The following is a 22,689-nucleotide window of genomic DNA, read 5'->3' on the forward strand; positions in this document are numbered from 1 at the left end:
ACCCATATGTGCATTTGTGAAGTCTCATTTTATTCTTAGTAGCATATGGAAGCTCAGATGTATTTAATCTAGTTGCTTGACTGGTAAGATGTCAGAACAGGTTTATCAGTTTGAAGCATGCTCTGCTATATTACAGAGATTATGGTGGTTGGAATCAAGATAATAATGGCAGGGCTGGGGTTGTGCTAAGATTAGAGGCATTATTTTCTAGGGTGAGGATGGCGAATAGGCCAACTGAATAGGCAAACTATGGAAGCTCCCGCTACTAGAAGTGTGACTTTTTGGTACCAGAATAACTAAGAACAAAGACTGATGCTGTCTTGTGCCTCATGAGAGCAGCATCAAGTCCAGAAATCAGTTCATAGTGAGTCTTGAATGGGACCATTTAAAGAAACCAACACCTGGCAATTTTCTAACCGTGAAAAGCCAAATGAAACTTCAGCTTCAGTGAGTGCAGGCTTTTCTTTGCCTTTGTTCTGGTTGTATGAGGAAAAGGAACATTATTTTCTTACTGCTTTACCAAGTAAGCAAAGTAGTACCCTGTTTCCCCGAAAATAAGACATCCTCCGAAAATAAGACCTACTTACAGGAAAGATAAGACTTCCTCTGAAAATAAGACCTAGCGCATCTTTGGGAGCACACCTTAAAATAAGACACCGTCTTATTTTCGGGGAAACAGGGTAGGCCTCTCCATTTCACAAAATCAAAATAATCCCAAAGAGAAAGCGATAGGAAGTTCAGGTTTGCAAATGAACATGTCTTGTGTGCAGCTTTCCTTACTGTGCAGTGACTCCCTTTAGTATTGAGGAGTCTCAAGCTGTATCTGGACTGAGAGAGAAAGGTACACTTTTTCTTGATGAGTAAAGCCAATTAGTTGTGTGAGGAGGACCTAGCCTGACATTAGACCAATGACTTTCCATTATTTTTTTAGGCAAGGACCCTGTGTCTTCTAATTATACTTCCAGATTTTTTCCTGTTTTTTTCCTTTATGGCCAACATTTCTCTCCTGATTTAACATTCTGTTCCTTCTTTGCCCACAGAGAGCTGTCAGCTCCTTTCCTTTTTTTCCTCTAGAGATATTTTTTTGGTCTTTCTACTTAATTTTGCCCTCTTTTTGCAGTTAAATCCCATGTTTCCTTTTTGTGCTCTGGATTATCTTTTAACCCTGAGACTCCTAGATGAACAGAAACATTATTCCAGAAAAATCTTTACCCTGAGTCTTGGTAGGGTCTAAATCATTGTTCATATTCCCTTAAAAATGCTGAGACTATTTTGTATTTTGAGACTACAGTCTTGTAATACATAAGACTATTGTATTTGAGTGGTGAACTAACAATTTTCTTGCAACCAGTAAGTCATTGATGTCAGCCAAACCGCATTAAAAATGAATTTTACTAAGCGAGTTCTGTTGGGACAAAGAACACAGCTTTCTCTAGCTTTGTAGAATCACATACCAAAATGAGCTTTGACAGGTGGATTTGGGAACAGGCAGAGAGGTACACATGCAGGCTTGGCTTTTTTCTCTTTCACATTCATATTTCTTTGTGCTACCAGGATCGTCATGACAGCCTTATCTCTCAAATAAAGCCTGTTACCTCATCTCTAATAGCTTATCCAAAGGCAGGCGAGCTCTAATTTCTCTGCATTAATAAATGACACCAAAGAAGAACTGCTTTGTTTGCACTGGCTCACTCATGTTAACCAGAATAAGCCCTTGAGAGCATTAGGAAACCTTGTGCTTCTCAGCAGCCAAGGAGAGATGGTGTTCATCTCAATCAAAAGCAGTGTTCCATTTATTTACTTTTTGCTCATGTTCATAGTCCTGTTGTTTTCCCAATGAAACTTTTTAGTGACCTCAGGCAGCATTGCTCAGCTGTGGATGCTCACTCCCCTCCAAGTTCGGGTATAGTGGTTGTCCTGGGAGGAGGCGTGGCCTTGATTTCAGGGTTCACTTTCTCACCTGCTGGCTGCTCACCTTTTCATAGGATGCTGGAGGCTTCCTACATACATTTGCATTGATCCTGTGGTGTACCCCAGGATATAAGATAGCATCCCTGCTCTTCTTTTGAATCATGGGAAATGGTTATTTAAATTTCATAAGTGAATGTGAGGACGGGAGATTTGGGGGTCAGAGAATTGAGGAGATTTGGGGGTCAGAGAATTGAGGGAGATTTGGGGGTCAGAGAATTGAGGCCAATAAGTGCTGAATTAGTTCCATGACTACTTCATGAAAAAGTGAAACAGTTTCATCTTCCTTGTCACCACCTAACAATATCTTTGGTTATTTACAGGGCCTGTAAATATGAGTTATTTTCATATCTCAGAACTGCAAATTTATTTTCTTTCTTTTTTTCTTCTCAGAATGAAATGGATGATGTGCCCTTCTTTGATATCCAACTACCTTATGAATTGGCAATCAATATATTTCAGTATCTGGACAGGAAAGATCTAGGAAGATGTGCACAGGTAAGCCATCATTAACAGATGTTCAGGATTTTCCTAAATGATTGAAGTATGAGAAGGTCCTGGGTAATAGAAATTCACAGAGTTGATGGATTGGTTAGCAAGTTTACCTGAAGGAAAGCAACCTTACCCTTTAACAGTGGTGTTTCACATCACCAGTTGGTGTGTATGTTTCTCTTCTGCAGTCTGAGTTATGGCTGACCTATGGCAGTGTGCTAGAGGATGACAGCTCTGTGCTCAGCCTTTATTGAGCTTGCCTGTGCTGTTAATGTACTCACAGTTTTTAATGCAAAGAGGTGAATGCTTGGTTAAAGCAAGCCACTTGTGAGGTTGGTAGCTGAGGGTCAGCCCCGGGACAGAACAGTAAAGTCATATTTTAGGTGCACAGGCCAAATTACCATTTAAACACCAGAATTGCATTCAATGAGGTGTAAGGCATGTGAGAACTGAGACTCACCAAGAGAATTGCAGGTCAGCATCACCCATCTCATACTTACTTTGGGGCATGCACTTATGGAGTGGAATGGTGAGAAATATCATTTAGGCCAGGCTTTGTTGTGTATTTGAATAGTGGGGGAATTTTGCTAGAAAGCAAATTTGGATTCAGGAGGCCTGGGGTGGGGCCTGGTAGTCTACATTTCTAACCTGGTGGTGTGGAATGTAGCTTTGGCCACACTTGGAAAGGCAAAGGTTTTTATTCCATTAAAATCATTCTCTTTTCTTTTTGGTGAAGACTATATAATTGATTTTTCTTTTCTTTTTTAATTTTTTTTTGAGACAGAGTCTCAAGCTGTCACCCTGGGTATAGTGATGTGGCATCATAACTCACAGGAACCTCCAACTCTTCAGTTCAAGTGATCCTCTTGCCTCAGTTTTTCTATTTTTGATAGCGATGGGGTCTCTCTTTTGCTCAGGCTAGTCTTGAACTCATGAGCTCAAGCAATCCACCTGCCTCAGCCTCCCAGAGTGCTAGGAGGCCATGCCTGGCCTGACTTTTCTTTTCTGAAAAGTGTATTTTATCGTTTTAAATTGACAAGTAAAAAATACATGTATTTATTGTGTACAACATGATGCATATATATTTTGAAATACATATGCATTGTGAAATGCTTCAATCAAACTAATTAACATATTATTTCCTCATGTGTCATTTTTTGTGGTGAGAATACTTAAAATCTACCCTTAGTAATTTTCAAGTATACAGTACATTTTTAACTATAGTCACCATGTTGTACATTAGATCTCTTGAACTTATTTCTCCTAACTGAATTTTTTGTCTTTTTACTACTATCTTTCCTATCTCCCACTCTCGTAAGCCCCTGATAACCATAACCATTGTTCTATGAATGCAGCTTTTTTAGATTCCACATTTAAGTGAGATCATGTGATATTTGTCTTTCTGTGCCTGGCTTATTTCACCTAACATAATGTTGTCCAAATTCATTCATGTTTTTGCAAATGACAGAATTTCCTTCATTTTAAAAGACTCAGTAGTATTCCATTGTATATATACACCATATTTTCTTTCTCTGTTCATCTGGTAATGGACACTTAGATTCCATATCTTGGCTATTGTGAGTAATGCTACAATGAAAGTGAGAATGCAGATACCTCCTTGACATGATTTCATTTCCTTTGGATGTATATCCTATAATGGGGCTACTGGATCATATGGTAGTTCTTTTTTTTTTTGTAGAGACAGAGTGTCACTTTATGGCCCTCAGGTAGAGTGCCATGGCATCACACAGCTCACAGCAACCTCCAACTCCTGGGCTTAAGCGATTCTCTTGCCTCAGCCTCCTGAGTAGCTGGGACTACAGGCACCCACTACAACGCCCAGCTATTTTTTGGTTTGCAGTTCAGCTGGGGCCAAGTTTGAACCCGCCACCCTCGGTATATGGGGCCGGCGCCTTACCGACTGAGCCACAGGCACCGCCTGGATCATATGGTAGTTCTATGTTTAATTTTCTGAGGAGTCTGTTTCTATATTTCTATAATGGCTGTACTGATTTACACTCCCACCAACAGTGTGCAAGGGTTTCCTTTCCTCTACACCTTTTCCAACACTTACCTTTCATCTTTTTGATAATAGTCATTCCAGCGGTGTGAAGTGATAGCTCATTGTGATTTTAATTTGCTTTTCTATAATAATTAGTGATATTGAGCATTATTTTATGTACCTTTTAGCCTTTTTTTTGGGAGACAGAGTCTCATTATGTTGCCCTAGGAAGAGTGCTGTGGCATCACAGCTCATAGTAACCTCAAACTCTTGGGCTTAAGCGATCCTCTTGCCTCAATCTCCCAGTAGCTGGGACTACAGGCACCTGCCACAATGCCCGGCTGTTTTTTTGTGTGTGTGTTATTGTTGTCATTGTTGTTTAGCAAGCCTTGGCTTTGTTTGAACCCATCAGCCCTGGTGCATGTGGCTGGCGTCCTATTTACTGAGCTACAGGTACTGAGCCCTTCTTGGCCATTTGTATGTCTTCTTTTGAGCAATGTCTATTCAAGCACTTTGCTCATTTTTTCATTAGGTTATTTGTTTGCTTGCTATTGAGAGTTCTCTTTTTTTTTTTCCTTTTGTTGCCTGCTCTTTTGGGGTCATATCCAAAAGTTATTGCCCAGACCAGTATCATGGAGTTTTTCCCATTTGTTTTCTTTTCATAGTTTTATGGTTTTAAGTCTTATGTTTAGGACATGTTGAGATTTTTTCCTTTTGTATGTGTATGAGATGAGAGGCTAATTTCATTTTTCTGTATGTGGATATCCAGTTTTCCCAGTACCATTTATAGAAGAAACTATCCTTCCTCATGTGTGTTTTTGCCATCTGTGTGGAAGATCAGTTGGCTGTAAATGAGTGAGTTTATGTAAAGTTACACTCAGTCATCCTGGGATTAAGTAATGTGGCATCACAGCTCACAGCAACTTCAAACTTTTTGGCTTAAGCAATTCTCTTGCCTCAGCTTCCCAAGTAGCTGGGCCTACAGGTGCCCACCACAATGCCCGGCTATTTTTTGTTGTAGTTGTCATTGTTGTTTAGCAGGCTGGGGCTTGGTTTGAATCCACCATCCCTGGTGTATGTGGCCAGTACCCTAACCACTGGGCTGTGGGCTCTGAGCCAATTTTTCTTTTTTTAGTGGAGACAGGGTCTCAGTTTTGCTCAGGCTGGTCTTGGTTTGTTTTTTTTTGACAAATTTGGCCAGAGCCAGGCTTGAACCCGCCACCCCCCCCCCCCCACCCCTCTCCATATGGGGCCGGCGCCGTACTCCTTGAGCCATAAGAGGTCTTGAGGAGGTCCCACTCAGCCTGGTCTTGAACTCCTGAGTTCAGGCAATCCACCCACCTCGGCCTCCCAGAATGTTAGGATTATAGGCGTGAACTACTACACCCGGTTGGTATTAATTTTTTCAAGCCATGAACATGGGATATCTTTCCATTTATTCATGTCTTCTTCAGTTTCTTTTATCATTATTTTATGGTTTTCAGTATATTGATCTTTTGCTTCTTTGGTTGAATTTATTAAGAATTTTATTATTTTCATAGCTATTGTGAGTGGAATTATTTTCTTGATCCCTTTTTTAAGTAGTTTTGTTGTTAGTATATAGAAATGCTGATTTTTGCATGTTTATTTTGTATCCTGCAACTTTACTGAATTTATTTTAAAAAATTATCTTAATGTTGTTTTGATGGTGTCTTTAGGGTTTCCTGTGTATTAAGATCATGTTGTCTGCAGATAGGGATGACTTTTTTCCTTCTAATTTGGATGCTTTGTATTTCTTTCTTTTGCTTAATTGCTCTGGCTTAGACTTCTAGTACTATGTTGAATAGAAGTGGTGAGAGTGGACATTCTTGTTCCTGATTTTAGAAGAAAAGCTTCCAGTTTTTCACCATTGAGTGTGATGTTAGCAGTGTGTTTGTCACATATGGCCTTTATTGTGTTGAGGTATGTTCTTTCTATACCTAATTTGTTAAAAGAGATTTTTACCATGAAACGATGTTGAATTTTGTCAAATGCTTTTTCTGTTTCTATTGAAATCATATCGTTTTTGTCCTCCGTTCTATTAATGTGCTGCATTAGATTTTTGGATTTCCATTGATTTTTTTCCTAAGTAAATCCGTGTATGACAGCTATTTGATTTTTGATGAACAACTGTGTTCCCTAGAAGACACTGTGGTATCCATTTTCCTTAACTGCCAAGAAATTAATTTGTTTAGTGGTTATTATTTCCATCCCTGGATTCCATAATGTACTTTACACAGGTGTTTACATGTTTAAGAGAAAGAGTTCAGTAAAATTGAGTGGTAGGAAAACTATACAGTAAAATTCAAAGCACCACCAACAATGTGATGTTCAAAATATTAAGGCAATTTGGGAGTGGTGAAAACTGTAGCCAAATTTAGACTCCAGAGAGCTTGCTACCTCCGTGGCAGTGCAGTGAAATCACATAGTACAGGACAGTTTAGATAGTTTCCTATCTTACACTATTTCTTTATGAAGGATTTTGCTTAATAAAAGTTATTTTTTACTTAAATGTGAATTTGAAAAGATTTTTTGTATTCCTGATTGCCACAATATTACTTTAGTGCAGGTGTTGGCAAATATTTTTTGATAGAGTGTATGTCTTAAGGAAATAATGAAAATTATTGAGAGGCTAAAATTCACTTTACAAAATGTGCTAAGTGTAAGCTGTGCTCAGAGCCTATCAGTTGTTGCATTAAGCAAGAGCCCCCTATATTGTTTTCTTTCCCCTTGGAAATTTGATTTGTTATATTCTAACTTTACGTTGGCCCTGCTCCCAAGAGTTGAAAACAAGAGGGTAGCTAAATGAGTCCAACTTCTGGATTTCAGCCTGGTGCTATTAGCTGAAGTCTTGGAACAGGGTCTGTTAGCTGCTGGTTTACACAAAGTCAGCATTAGGCGATAAAATCTTCATTCTTGATAGTGAGCTGCTGTTTAAGGAATCATTTCTTTTAACTTTGCTTTTTGCTCTCCTGCTTTGTAGAGAACCATGTGGCTTTCACATCTGCTGCTGGTTTTTTCATCCCATGAGTTTATCAGTGAGAGATAGGATCTAGTTAAAGAATAGGTCCCCTTTAGGTACAAAGGGGCTGCATTACAGTGTGGATTGGTTATACTAGTGAGATTATTCTGCAGGTGTGAACAGTTTAATTTGCAACACAGTAGTCTAATTGTCCACCAGAATTCTTCCTTCTTTGGCCAGTTGGATTTGTTTTTTTCTGTTTTATTTTGTGAAACTAGGTTTTAGAGCACATGTATTATAAGAATAAAAGCATATTCCTTTTTTTTTTTTTTTTTTTACCCTTGTACTAGACTGTTTATTGCAGCTCAATTTACAATTGCCAAACTGTGGAAACAGCCCAAATGCCCACCAACTCAGGAATGGATTAACAAGCTGTGGTATATGTACACCATGGAATACCACTCAGTCATCAAAAAAAGCTTATTCCTAAACAACCCTTTAAATATACAGTGACTAAGTTGGCAGTGATCTAGGAAGCTAGAATTTTTATAGATCTTCTACATGAAGAAGACAGTGGATGGTCAGTAGTTTGTAGAATTGGCTTTGTTTCTTCAATTGTTAAAATAAAAAATACATAGTAATAAAAAATAAGTAGCATTTTCATTTATTTCTTGTGGGTTTTTATTTTTGAACAGAGAAGAAGTCCTTCTGTTGAATTGAATGTCCTGCTGCTTTATGATTTTATTTTAGAGGGTCATACTTTTTCTGTCTCTCCATCTCTCTTTTTCTCACTTTTAATCTAGGCACTTTGGGATTTTAGTAAAATTGGGCCAGTTATGTGGAATTGGCACCAGGAACGATATGTATGTCCTTGGAGAAAACCTGTTTGCTTAGATCTCTATGCCAAATTGGTAACTGACTGATAGTCAGGAGTCCTGACTGGGGGGAGGCCTTTGGAGATTTAGTTATGCCACAAACTATGCTGGAGAACTGATTTTTGTCCTGACTCTGCCTCCTTTCCACATCACCTCTTTTTTCTGCTTTATGAGGCTTTGTTTTCAAAACTAAAGTCTTGCTTTTAATACATTAGTTTGAGATCCTTCTGTACTTCGATGCTGACATCTCTAGCTCCTTGCTGTCAATAATTGTTTCTCGAGGGAGTTAGCATCTCTGTGAGAGCATTTCTTGCTGAAACATCTTAAAAAACAGCGTGGCTATTAGTAAGCAAAGCTATTTGTTGGACAGTTCATTGAATGGCTTTATCATTTTGCTGTTTAAAATTTTATGTTCATCTTATTTCGCGCCCTGGCACTTTAAAGGATAAAATTTTTAAGTGGCTAACCGTGACAAAGTTGTCAATTTGCAAAATTATAAAATTGTTCGATTTTTATGAGAAAAGTAAGTCTGCCATTATTCCATGATGTGAATAATTCTGATGGTTTTAGGCATTTACCAGTATTCATTTAAAAATTTTTTTTTAACTAATTATAATTTTATAGGAAGTTGCAAAAAATACTACAGAGAGGTCCTTTGTACCCTTCCCCCAGTTTCCTCCATTGGTAACATCTGCAGAACTATAGTACAATATCAAAACCAGGAAATGGACATTAGTATAATGACTTATTCTGATCTCACCAATTTTATATGCCCTTATTTGTGAATTTAGGTTTGTGCAACTGTATCACAGATATAGGTTTGCAAGACCACTAATCATCACAAGACTTTCTTGTGCTACCTTTTTTTTTTTTTTTTTTGAGAAGTAGTCTCATTATGTTGCCTAGGCTGGCCTTGAACTTCTGGACCCAAACAATTCTCCCACCTCAGCTTTCTGACTAGCTGGGACTACAGGCATGAGCCATTGCCCCTACTTCCTTTTATGAGCTTTTGTTTTGTTGTTGTTCTCTGAAACCGAGTCTCACTCTCTTGCCCCAGGTTAGAATGCCATTGTATCAGCCTAGCTCACCGCAACCTCAGATTCCTGGGCTCCAGTGATGCCCCTGTCTGTGTCTCCTGAGTAGTTAGGACTACAGGCACCTGCCACAATGCCCAGCTAATTTTTATATTTTTAGTAGAGACAATCTCATTCTTGCTTAGGCTGGTCTTGAACTCCTGAGCTTAAGCAGTCCTCTTGCCTTGGCCTTCCAGAATGCTGAGGATTATAGGCATGAGCCACCATGTCTGGCCTTAAAAAATAAAAAAAAAAATTTTTTTGAATTTAAAAAATAAGAAAAAGAGAGGAAACATGCAGAGCTTAAATGAGATTTATGATGAAACCAGTGAATAAGAAGTAGGTGATACCAAAATGAAAAAGTAATTCTGAAACTAAAGCCTAATATATTAGATTATGATATTTCAAGTTTTAAGGAAAATATGATCTTAAGATTTTACCAGATGTCCATGTAGGAAAAACTAAAATCCAAGTGCTAATAGCTAAAGATCTATAATCTTTATGAATTCTTTGAAAGTCAGGAATCCATAGCCAAGTGAGACTGAATTGATTTTCATGGCAGAGATGATTCTGCAGACCTGAGGTTTCTGGCAGGGTTCCCTTAGTTTTTAACTTTCACCTTTGCCACCAGACTTTGTGTCAGGGAGATGTATGGAAGGTTTCTTGTGTGCCTGAGACCCAGGTACCTTCAGGAGTTCCTTTTAATTCACATGGTTGCAATGACTGCCTGCTTTAAGCAGCGGTTTAGAGAAAGGCAAGGCAAGTCTAGAAAACAAATCCTGAGAGCTAGATTAAAAAAGAATGGTAAAATAATGACAATAAGTTGAACTAAGTGATAGCTACTGGGAGTTCTTTATTCATTTTACTTTCATGTTTGAAACTTTCTACTTTAAAAGAGAGAGTAGACTCAGTGCTTGTAGCACAGTGGTTATGGCGCCAGCCACATACAACTGAGGCTGGCGGATTTAAGCCTGGCCCAGGCCAACTGCAACAAAAAATAGCTGGGTATTGTGGTGGGCGCCTGTAGTCCCAGCTTGGGAGACTGAGGCAAGAGAATCGCTTAAACCCAAGTGTTTGACGTTGCTGTGAGCTGTGACACCACGGCACTCTACCCAGGATGACAAAGTGAGACTGTGTCTCAGAAAAAAAAAAGAGAGAGTATGTGTAAATTATATGAACTAAATTTTCTTTCTCATTCAAAGTCTTAAAGCTTAGATGTCTGGAATTAAAAAAAGAAGTTTAAAAGAAAAGAAAAAAGTAGGGCGGTACCTGTGGCTCAGTGAGTAGGGTGCTAGCCCCATATACTGCGGGTGGTGGCTTCAAACTCGGCCCTGGCCAAACTGCAACAACAACAACAACAAAATAGCTGGGTGTTGTGGCAGGCGCCTGTAGTCCCAGCTACTAGGGAGGCTGAGGCAAGAGAATTCCCTAAGCCCAAGAGCTGGAGGTTGCTGTGAGCTGTGACAACACGGCACTCTACTGAGGGCAACAAAGGGAGACTCTGTCTCAAAAAAAAGAAAAAAAAAGCAGAGAGCAGTGGCACCTGTAGCTCAGTGGGTAGGGCGCCAGCCACATGTACTAGGGCTGGTGAGTTTGAATGTGGCCCTGGCCTGCTAAAAAAAGAAAAGAAAAAAGCAGAGAGCAAGATAATGCATTTGAATAAGAAGATCAGAGCAATTGAATAAGGAGGTCAGGGCAGCACATGCCAGGAGCTGAGTTGTTTATATGACCTTGTGAAATAAAATCACCCAATTTTGTTTTTTTTTTTTTGAGACAGAGTCTCACTGTGTTGCTGTGGCATCACAGCTCACAGCAACTCCAAACTCTTGGGCTTCAGCGAGTCTCTTGTCTCAGCCTCCCTAGTAGCTGGGATTGCAGGTGCCCACCACAATGCCTGGCTATTTTTTGGCTGGAGTTGTCATTGTTGTTTGGCAGGCCCAGGCTGGGTTGAAACCTGCCAGCTCCAGTGGTTGTGGCTGGCGCACTAGGTGCTGAGCTGCAGGTGCCAAGCCAAACCACCCAATTTTTGAAAAAAAGACTTTTCTTTCATTTCATTTAGTTATTCACAGAGGGCTTACTTATGCGCCAGGTACTGTTCTAGATAGTGAATACAGCTTTGAACAAAACAGGCAAAATCCCTGCTTTTCAGAGAGCTTACTTTATATTCAATAAACACGTAATTAAATAGAGTATATCAGATGGTGATAAGTGCTATGAAGAAAAACAGGACAGCAAAGGTTGTGTTGAGGCTGCACTTTTGAGTGGCCAGGGAAGACATCACAGAAAGATGACTTTTGAACAGAGACCTGAAGGAGGAGCGAAGGAAAGAAACTGCAAGCCTCTGGCAGATTGGAATAACAGCAAGTGCAAACCAAAGACCTGAGATGTAGCCAGATGTGTTTGAGAAGTAGCAGGATGGTCAAAGTGGGCGGGTTGTGGTGTGCTAAATAATGGCCCTCTCAGTTCACATCCTAATCCCTGGGAAAGGGCCTTTGCAGATGTGAATAAGGATCTAAAGATAGGGTAGGGCAATCATCTTGGATTATCCAGGTGGACGGACCCAGTGTAATAACTGGCCTCCTGCTTCTTATAAAAGGTAGGCGTGAGGTCAGAGAGCAGAGAAGATGCTGTGTTGCTGGCTTTAAAGATACTGAAGATGGAGGAAGGTATCACAAGCCAGGGAATGTGGATAGTTTCTAAAAGCTAGAAAAGGTAAGGAAACAGATTTCCCTCGAAGCTTCCAGAAGGAATGCTCCCCTGCCAACACCTTGATTTTACATTTCTGGTTTCCAGAACTCTAAGAGAATAAATCTGTGTTGTTTTAAGCTAAGTTCATGATAATTTGGTAGAGCTGCCTGAGGAAACTAACATGGAATGTGGTGAGCAAAAGGGAATAAGAGAAGGAGAGATGGGCAAAATGTGAAAGACATTTAATCTGTTAGAAGTGCTGGAAGTTTTTTGTTTGTTGGTTTGTTTCGGGAAGGAAGAGGTAGGATAGGTCCCTACAGGAAGGGGGACCTTCTATAGGGCTTGGAAACAGGGGAGCAAGTGCTGGAAGTTTTTTTCTGAATGAGGCAGAAAACCTTTGGAGTATGTTGAGCAGAGGACTGACAAGATGTGACCTACTTCTGTTAAGGGAGCATTAGAGCTATTGTGTGGAAAATTGGCTATACGAGGACAAGGATAGCATCAGGAAGACCAGTTAGAAGGCTGCTGAACTAATCCAGAGAAGAGGACGTGGTAGCTTGGGCCAGGATGGTGCTACCAGAAGCAGGCAGAGTCAGGATGCAGATGGATTGGCCCTGGGGAGAGAAAGAAAGGAGTCAACAAGGACAAAATGGTGTTTGGGCCAAGCAGCTAGAAGGATGAGGTTGATGTTTACTGACTAGGAGCAGTCTGCAAGGAGCATGTTTTGGGGGAAGATCAGTGGTTGGATGTGAAGCTGAGGATGAGTTCTTGGTTGAACTCTGGGCTAAAGATTTAAGTTTGGGAGCTGTCAGCACACTGACAATATTTAAAGCCAGGAAACCAAATGAGCACATCAGGAAAGGGAGGGAGTGTAGATGGATGATGGGGTTCAGGGACAGAGCCCTGGCACAGCATGGGATTGGAGGTGAGGAAGGCAAGCAGAACCCTTTGAGGGGGGGGAAGAAAATCCAGGTGCACAGTCCCCTGGAACCCTGAGATAAATGTTCATCAGGGGAGGAGAAAGTGATCAAATGTGTTGCTGTTTATCAGGTAAGAGAAGGACTAAGAAATGACTGTTGCATTTGGCAATATGGAGGTCATTGTGACTTTGACCGGAATCAGTGGTGTGGTGGGGGTAAAAGCTTGTGGATTCGACAGTAAATGAGAAATTGAGATGATAAGTACTAGTATCTGTACCTGATGTGTCCTTCCCAAGTAGACATAGCTTGTGAGCATGTGACTAAAAGGAACAATGACAGTCCTCTCCCACCTCCACGCCCCACCCCCTCACCGTGAGCCTCACTGGTAACCCTGATCCAAGCAGAGCTAATATAGCTAATTTTTGAGCCAAGAGCTTTTTTTTAATGCTGCAATTCACAGTGGTGCTATAAAGCAAAATGCTGGAGACACTTTTATTAGCAAATTCTTGCAGCTGAGGCTCACTCAGTGGGGCCTTTACTGAGCGGGGCCATTCCATTTCTGGGGTATTAAAGAAAGACCATTAGCCTTTTGGAGAATTCAGGCTTGTAAACTTGCTAGATTTAATATAACTTAAGAAATCAAAACAATTAAGATTTTCTTTTGGTGGGCCTTTAAAAATTTGCTTGTGAAAGCTTAACTAGGTCTTTTTCTTGTTGATTTTTTTTCCTTCAGAATTAAAAAGAAATTTTTAAAGCCTGTAATTTTTGTTCTCCCTTAAGAGAAGAAAAAATGCCACCTTTCTTTTATGGTTTTCTATAGAAATTGTGGGCACATTTTTGTTTTTAATACCTCATTCTAGATACAATTCTTATTTCTGTTTGGAAGTAATTTTCACCTCTACCTTTTATAATTCACTCAAAGAGATTTTTTTTTTTTTTTTTATCCTGAGTATTACTTTCTACAGAATAAACACTGTGGTCTGGGGTTAGTGCTGTGGATGGTGGATCAGAGTGTCATCTTTTTGTTCCGTTTTTCAATCTGATAACCCACCCTGTTGAATAATTCTCAGGTGGTTTTATTTAAAATGACTTGGCATTTCCCTTGAAGCTAATATGAAAATCTTCTTTCAGCTTTTAGAGTCTTTATGTTCTGATATATTTGAGATTTCCTGAAAGTTCCATTGAAAAATTTCTCCATTTTAAAGTGACTGAAATTTATACAATATAGTTTTTGTGAAAACTCACCCAGAATGTATATAATTGGGGTTTTCTAATTTGCAGTCATTGAATGCTAAGTTTGAATTCTTCTAAAATGTTGATGACTCAGAGGCTCCATTTCACAAAAGGTAGCCTTGTAGGGGCTCATTTTTGGATTACAGAATTTAAAAAACTGCTCCCCATCCATTTGGAGCCAGTTTTGTGATCCATCTTGGGTATCAGGTTAGAGACCAACGCTTTGCATTGTAGCTTTGTCAATGGTGAGGAAGCAGTCCCCCAATTTGAGTGCACCTATAGCATGTCTCTCATTCGCAGAAGGTATTGGTTTGGCAACTGTGGTAGAAAGTGGATGAGAATTGCTGGCCTTGCTGCCCAGTACATAGTTAGTGGCTAGCACATATCTTAACTGATAGACAACAGCAATAAGAGCTGTTGGTCTAAAGTGACTTCGGCAGAGCACTGGGTTTTTGAGATACTCTGTGCAAAAAGAGGTCAAGAACCAAGTGAGTTTAAAAAATGCAGCTTTTTATACAGATTGAGTCTCCCAAATAAAAAAAAATTGGAATCTGAAATGCTCTCAAATCTGAAACTTTTGAGTACTGACATGATGCTCAAGGAAATGCTCGTTGGAACATTTCAGATTTCAAATTTTTTGATTTGGGAGGTTCAGTTGTATAATACAAATACTCCAAAATTTAAAAATAATTGAAATTTGAAACCTTCTGGTTCCATGCATTTGGAATAGGAGATGACCAACCTGTATCCCCTTCTTAGAGATACACAACACATGTCAGTCTATCCAAATCTCTGAAAAGTCCTGCAGCTAAGAATCCTGCTTAGTTTTGTTTAAACCAGTGTTCCTTAAACTCATGTGACATTAGAGTCCTTATCAAAGGTGTCCGTCTACTGAACATGCTTTGGGCTGTGCTGGTCCATGTAATGAAATAATGACTACATTTATATCCTCTCTCAGCTACTCTTTTGTTCAGTAGTTACATTTCATGATTTTTACAAAATTTTATGTCTTACAATCTTTATAAAAAAGCCTCATATATCCTAAGGATTAAAGCTGCTCTATGTTTAGTTAGCACTTTTTGCCTTTTAGGACCTGTGAGGGTCTCTGTATGCTACCCCTTTATCTTATGCCTTATTTAATCCTGAATTTCAGGGTTCTGTTAGGGAATGTGATCTGTTCTGTTTGAATTGTGACCTAGCTCTATCACAGCTGATGTTGGTCTGTCTCTGTCTGTGCTTCATGACTGCCTAGAGCTCAGACTCACTTGGCACAAACAGATGGACATACACTACTTGGGTGTCATAGGTAGGCTCAGCTGTGGACCAGACTTGCCAAAAATAAAACCATGGTATTTTATCTAGTCAAACTGGAGCTCTAGTGTTATTGAGTCAATGTTCCATTCTTTATTGCCTGACCACTTGGGATCAGATGAAGGTTTGTTTCCTGAGCCCTTAAAACTAAGATGGAGAGGGTGGTGCCTGTGGCTCAGTGGGTAGGGGACCGGCTGCATATACCAAGGGTGGCAGGTTTAAACCTGGCCCTGGCCGAACTGCAACAAAAAATAGCCAGGCGTTCTGGCGGGTGCCTGTAGTCCCAGCTACTCGGGAGACTAAGGCAAGAGAATCGCCTAAGCCCAGGAGTTGGAGGTTGCTGTGAGCTGTGACGCCACAGCACTCCACTGAGGGCAATAAAGTGAGACTCTCTCTCTAAAAAAAAAAAAAAACGAAGATGGAGAAATGTGGGATGACAATGTCGTTAAATGGATTTGTAGCTGATGCTGCTGCCATACCCAAGGTGGGCTGCTTAATGGATCCGTGTCAGCCTGGGGAGTGGGCTTTCATGGTTTGCCACAGAGTTCTGTCTGCAGCACCATATTGGTTCCCTTATTTATTTTTAAATTAAGATGCAAAGGCCCATAGACTATATTTTGCAGATGACTAATGGATGGGAGAAGTAGCTAATGTAGTGGCTAACAGACTTGGGATTCAGAGATGATCTGAGGAGGCTAAAATGCTAGGGTGTGGGGTAGGCAATCAGGTGGGATTTAAAATGGATAGAAAGTTTAAAAAGTTAAGAGTTTAGGTACCAAAAATAATACTATGAAGGTAAGAAGTTGGCACTTTTTAAAAAAATTGCAGTTTATGTTTCAAAAGACCTTGAGTGATGATGAACACCAAATTGAGGGGAACAGAATGTGAATAGTGAGAGGTACACAGGAGTTTTAACCTTATTGGTAATTTTTTTTTTTTTCTTAAGCAGGGTAGTAAGTCCATGGGGATGGTTGTAATATTCTTTATACCTTTTTGTCTGCCTTAAATATTTAATTAAAGTTAAACAGACTACAGAAGCTTTAGTAGCCCATTAGTAGAGTAGTTGTGATGGTATATCTACAAGTGAATTAGCAAACTAATGTCTGATAAGATCCTTCTGTTCATGGTACTGGACAGCCCAGATTTGGGGTGTTACTTCATACTGAGTGCCATATTTGAAGAGAGACGCTGTAGGTGCACAAATATTAGAGTGTGCATATGGAAACTTTATGACAAATAGAAGGAAATGGGTAGTATTTAGACCATTGTTTTTCAACCTTTTAATCTCATGGTGCACTTGAACTTATAGTTAAATTTCTGCAGCACAACTTAAATAATGTTGATCACAAAAAAGAAAAGAGTAAAAAAAAATATATATATATATATACACTTTGCTTTGAACTTCTTTTGAAAATAATTTAATTAATTAATGATCTTTAAAATTTTTCTTGGCTGGGCGGCGCCTGTGGCTCAGCGGGTAGGGCGCCGGCCCCATATGCCGAGGGTGGCGGGTTCAAACCCAGCCCCGGCCAAACTGCAACAAAAAAATAGCTGGGCGTTGTGGCAGGCGCCTGTAGTCCCAGCTACTTGGGAGGCTGAGGCAAGAGAATCGCCTAAGCCCAGGGATTTGGAGGTTGCTGTGAGCTGTGTGACGCCACGGCACTCTACCGAGGGTGATAAGGTGAGACTCTTTGTCTCTACAAAAAAAAAATTTTTTTTTCTTGGCACACTGGTTAAAAATCACTGATTTAAGCCAAGGAAGAAATGACTAAGGGGGTGAGGGGATGTCTGTCTTCAGGTATTTGAGGTACTGTCAGGTGGAAGATCTCTTCTTCTTAAGGGCAAGTCCAGGGCCATAAGTACAATGAATCTTCTACCCATTGGATGGAAGTGCTTTCTAGTAATCAGACTACTTGATGGTATATCAGACCGATTTGGAATATCAGCTCTGCACTGGAAGCATTCCAGGGTTGCCCAGACCTCCACTGGATATGAGAAACCTTCTTGTAATGGCACCTGGTTGATCTAAATGGCCCCCTCTTAATTCTTCTATTTCTAAACCGCTGAAGACTTGAGCCAGTGCAATGTCTTTTGCATTACAGTGTAACACTTTGGAAGACAGCTATGCAGCTATGCTCACTATTATACCATCAGCACTTCTCCTGTGTGACACTTTATTTCAGAAAAAAGATAGAAGACTTGCCACTTATCATGCTCCTTAGTCTAACTGCTGATGGGATGGATTCTGTGCAAGGTGTCCATGCCTACAGAGAAAGTGACTTAGGTGATGTGATTATTTGTCACATGGAGCTTGCATGCACACATATACAACAGAAGTGTAATTAAGGAGGCCAGAACTTTAATATGTCATCAAAGTGGTAGGTTGGTCAGTATTGCTTTGATATGCTTGGTTGAATAAGTTATTGCAATAATGATTATTTTTGGTATGATTTGCTTTAGATGGAAAGTCAGAAATTTTGAGACTGAGATAGCTGTGCTCTTGATTTTTGTCCAAGAATTTATATATATATATTAAAAAAAATTTTTTTTTTATTAAAACATAGCTGTGTATATTAATGCAATCATGGGGCACCATACACTGGTTTTATAGACCATTTGACACATTTTCATCAACTGGTTAACATAACCTTCCTGGCATTTTCTTAGTTATTGTGTTAAGACATTTATATTCTACATTTACTGAGTTTCACATGTACCCTTGTAAGATGTACTGCAGGTGTAATCCCACCAATCACCCTCCCTCCGCCCATCCTTCCCCCTCCCCTCCCTTCCCCCTTACTATTACATTTGGGTTATAGCTTTCATATGAAAGCCATAAATTAGTTTCATAGTAGGGCTGAGTACATTGGATACTTTTTCTTCCATTCTTGAGATACTTTACTAAGAAGAATATGTTCCAGCTCCATGCATGTAAACATGAAAGAGGTAAAGTCTCCATCTTTCTTCCAAGAAATTTTTACTTTGTAAGCTTTCGCCTCTTTCTATATGTCTTATGTCCTTTTTGCACCTCTATTCCTTCATTATTGCCTTTTATGTTAAATATTTTCTAATATGCCATTTTAATTCCCTTTTTTCTTTTACTATGTATTTTTTGAGTTTTTCCTTAATGGATGCCTGGGGTCACAATGAACTGAAGTAACCTCTTTTGGATTAATATCCACTTAATTCTAATAGTATACCAAAACCCTGCTACTGTGTGGGTTTGTTTTACATAAGTTGGTACACTTGGTTGGTGTCCCACAGGCCTCTGAGACTCTCTGTTCATTTTCTTCATTTTTGTTTTATTTTGTTGTTTTAGGTTTTTTCCTGTATTCTTTTTCTTTCTTGAGACCAGCTACTCTCAATTGACCTGTCTTTAAATTTTATGTTTTTTTCTGCCAGCTCAATTAAAAAAAAATTTTTTTAGAGCCAAGGTCTCTCTGTGTTGCCCCAGTTAGTCTTGAACTCTTGGCCTCAAGTGATCCTCCTGCCTCAGCCTTACCAGCTCAAATTTGTGGTTGAGCCCCTCTTGTGAATTTTTTGCTTCAGTTACTGTAGCAACTGTAGTTACAGTACATTGTTTCAGTGTCAGAACTTCTATTTGATTCTTTTTTATAATTCCTATCTCTTTATTAGTATCCTCTATTTGGTAAGGCATAGTTTTTATACTTTATTTTTTTAAACATGCTTTTCTTTCATATTTTGAACATTTAAAATAGCTAATTTAGGGCAGCGCCTGTGGCTCAGTGGGTAGGGCGCTGGCCCCATGTACCGAGGGTGGCGGGTTCAAACCAGGCCCCGGCCAAATTGCAACAAAAAAATAGTCAGGCGTTGTGGTAGGCGCCTGTAGTTCCAACTACTCAGGAGCTTGAGGCAGAAGAATTGCCTAGGCCCAGGAGTTGGAGGTTGCTGTGAGACGCTACGGCACTCTACCAAGGGTGAGGGAGTGAGACTCTGTCGCTAAAAAAATAAAATAAAATAACTAACTTAAAGTCTCTGTTTAGGAAGTTCAGCGTTTGATCTTTCACAGGGATTGTGTCTAAACAGCTGACTGCCTTCTTGTCTGTGTATGTGTCCCACTTGTCTGTGTATGTGTCCCAGTGTCCCACTGTTTCTTTGCATGTCTTATTTTTTGTTAAAAACTGGACATTTTAAATAATGGTAATTCTGGAAATGAGATTCTCGTCCTTCTATAGAATTTGTTATTGCTATTTATTTGTTGTTATTGTTGCTGGTATTCGTTTAGTAACTTTTCTGGACTAATTCTCTAGTTTGTATTCTTCATCATGTGCAGCTGCTGAAGTTTCTGTTTGGTTAGCTTAGAGCTAGTGATTGGACAGAGATTTCCTTAAATCCATTGACCCACTGTGTCTCTCAGCCTTTACCAAGGTGTTTTCAGTATGTTGGGGCACTCTTTGGTGACTACTAGCAGTTTATAACTGCTTAGCCATCATTTCCTGCTTGTGTGGACCCTCAGGGTTAACCAGAGTTGAGAGATCAGGGCCTTCTCAGGTCCTTCCTATGCACAAGTACAGCCCTACGTGTGCACATGGCATTCTAGAGCCCCGGGAATACAGTGGAGGCTTTCAAAGCCCCCTGTGGACATTCCATTCTTCAGTTTTTTCTTTTAAGTTTTTTGGTCAGCCTCTTGCTAGCCCTAACTGGTAATGCCACTGTAGGCAGCTGCAGTGTTAAACAGTAACCTCTCATTGTTTTGGACAAATGCCGTGAGGATAGGGCAGAGAGAGCAATTATTCCCGTCAGACAAAGACAGACTTTGACACTAGATGCAGGAGTGTCTAATCTTTTTTTTTTCTTGCTGCACATTGGAAGAGGAAGAGTTGTCTTGGGCCACGCATTTAAAAACACAAACACTAACAAAAGTTGATTAATAAAAAAAGGTGCGCGTGTAATTTTCTTGATATCTGACACCACAGATAAGCAAAACAGGCCCTAGTCCATAGGCTACAGGTTGGACATCCCTGTATAGAGCTTTCCAACAAGCTGCCCGGCAAGTCAGATGGTGATCATTCTCTAGGAATTGAATTTTAGGGGAACTCTAAACCTGTTTGGCCTTTCTAGTGATTAGCAGGCTGCTAGGTTTTTTTTTTTGTTTGTTTCTGTTTTTTGAGATGCAGCTTGGTCTGTCACTCCAGGTAAGAGTACATGATGTCTCCATAGCTCACTGCAACTTCAAACTTCTGGACTCAAGGCATTCTGCTCCCTCAGCTTCCAGAATCTGGGACTATAGGCACACATCATCACGCCCAGCTAATTTTTGTGTTTTTACTAGAGGTGAGGTCTTGCTCATGCTTGGGCTAGAGCTGCTAGATTTTTACAGCTGCCATATTTGTGAAGTTATTGGTTTTTAAGGCTACTGTGGAGTTAGAGAAGGGCATGGGATTGGGGCAAATTAAAACAACTCAAAGATTCAGCCATTTTCCTTGAATAAATGTTTCTTAGAATTTTGTAAGCCTTTTATTAATTTCCGGAGTTCTGATAAAGTTGACTGTGATCATTTTTGGCAGTCATCTTGTTTTTGGAGGAGCAAGTTTTTGGAGATCATTACTCTGTCACCCTGAAAGTTAACTCCCTATCCGTACCCTTTCACCTGAGGCCCAGTGAGAGTCTGCTGTGCACATGTTGTGTGCTCACATCTCTCAGGTTCTCTCTTCTTGATTCTTTTGTCCTGAAGTGACTCTAAGCGTAAGAGCACAGGGTATGGTAACTACCACTCTCACTTCAGGCAGCAAATGCTGGCTGGACACTTGACTCTGCCTTCCCAGAACATGCTGCAGACCCACGTCATGCAGATCATTTTCTCGTCTTGCTAGCAGCGTCCATCTTTTGCACTCTGGCCAACTTTGTACATTATCCTGCGATGAATTAAATCCATTGTTTCCCCAAATTAGGGTTAGAAAACAAAAAACTACTAGCTAAAATGGTCATTTCCTTTGGATACTGTTGGGATTTGAGACTCTGGCCAGACTTAATACTAATTTCTCTATATCGGATCTTTATTTTATTTTATTTTTTGCAGTTTTTGGCTGGGGCTGGGTTTGAACCTCCCACCCCCCCCACCCCCCTCGCATATGGGGCCGGCGCCGCACTCCCTGAGCCACAGGTGCTGCCTTCTGTATATTGGATCTTAGAGTCCTAGTTAGCAGCTTAAGTTTTCTTTTAATTAAAAAAGTCTATACATTTTTTTTTTGTTTTTTAATTTTTATTATTTATTTATTTATTTATTTTATTTATTTTTTTTTTTGTAGAGACAGAGTCTCACTGTACCGCCCTCGGGTAGAGTGCCATGGCGTCACACGGCTCACAGCAACCTCTAACTCCTGGGCTTACACGATTCTCTTGCCTCAGCCTCCCGAGCAGCTGGGACTACAGGCGCCTGCCACAACGCCCGGCTATTTTTTTGTTGCAGTTTGGCCGGGGCTGGGCTTGAACCCGCCACCCTCGGCATATGGGGCCGGCGCCCTACTCACTGAGCCACAGGAGCCGCCCTATTTATTTTTATTTATTGTTAAATCATAGCTTTGTACATTAGTGCAATCAAGAGGTACAATGTGCTGGTTTCATATACAATCTGAAATATTCTCATCAAACTGTTCAGTGTAGCCTTCATGGCATTTTCTTAGTGGGGTTATTGTATGTAAGTTCTCCATAACCACAGGAAGGACTCTACTACAAAATCAAATATTTGACCTGGTTTTTTGTACCCTCATGTTAACCTGAAATAAATTTACTTTTCTTTCTTTTTCCAATATTATTATTTTTTATTATTATTAAATCATAGCTGTGTACATTAATGCAATCATGGGGCACCATACACTGGTTTTCTAGACTGTTTGACACATTTTCATCACACTGGTTCACATAGCCTTCCTGGCATTTTCTTAGTTATTGTGTTAAGACATTTATATTCTACATTTACTAAGTTTCACATGTACCCTTGTAAGATGCACCGTAGGTGTAATCCCACCAATCACCCTCTTTATGCCTATCCTCCCCCCACCCTCCCTCTCCTCCTTCTGCATATTCTTAGGTTATAACTGGGTTATAGCTTTCATATGAAAGCCATAAATTAGTTTCATAGTAGGGCTGATTACATTGGATACTTTTTCTTCCATTCTTGAGATAC

General features: G+C 40.0%; 1 protein-coding gene across 2 annotated transcripts in view; it reads left to right on the forward strand.

The window, feature by feature from the left end:
- The window catches only part of FBXW8 (F-box and WD repeat domain containing 8), a 135,197-nt gene that overhangs the window by 21,406 nt on the left and 91,102 nt on the right, over positions 1 to 22,689 (forward strand). For both annotated transcript variants that reach the window (XM_053587459.1, XM_053587460.1), the window contains exon 2: positions 2,362 to 2,466. In XM_053587459.1, the coding sequence (XP_053443434.1) occupies positions 2,362 to 2,466 (105 nt within the window). The remainder of the gene's footprint in view (positions 1 to 2,361; positions 2,467 to 22,689) is intronic.

Source organism: Nycticebus coucang, chromosome 4 (assembly GCF_027406575.1).
Source record: "Nycticebus coucang isolate mNycCou1 chromosome 4, mNycCou1.pri, whole genome shotgun sequence".
NCBI classification, from domain to species: domain Eukaryota; kingdom Metazoa; phylum Chordata; class Mammalia; order Primates; family Lorisidae; genus Nycticebus; species Nycticebus coucang.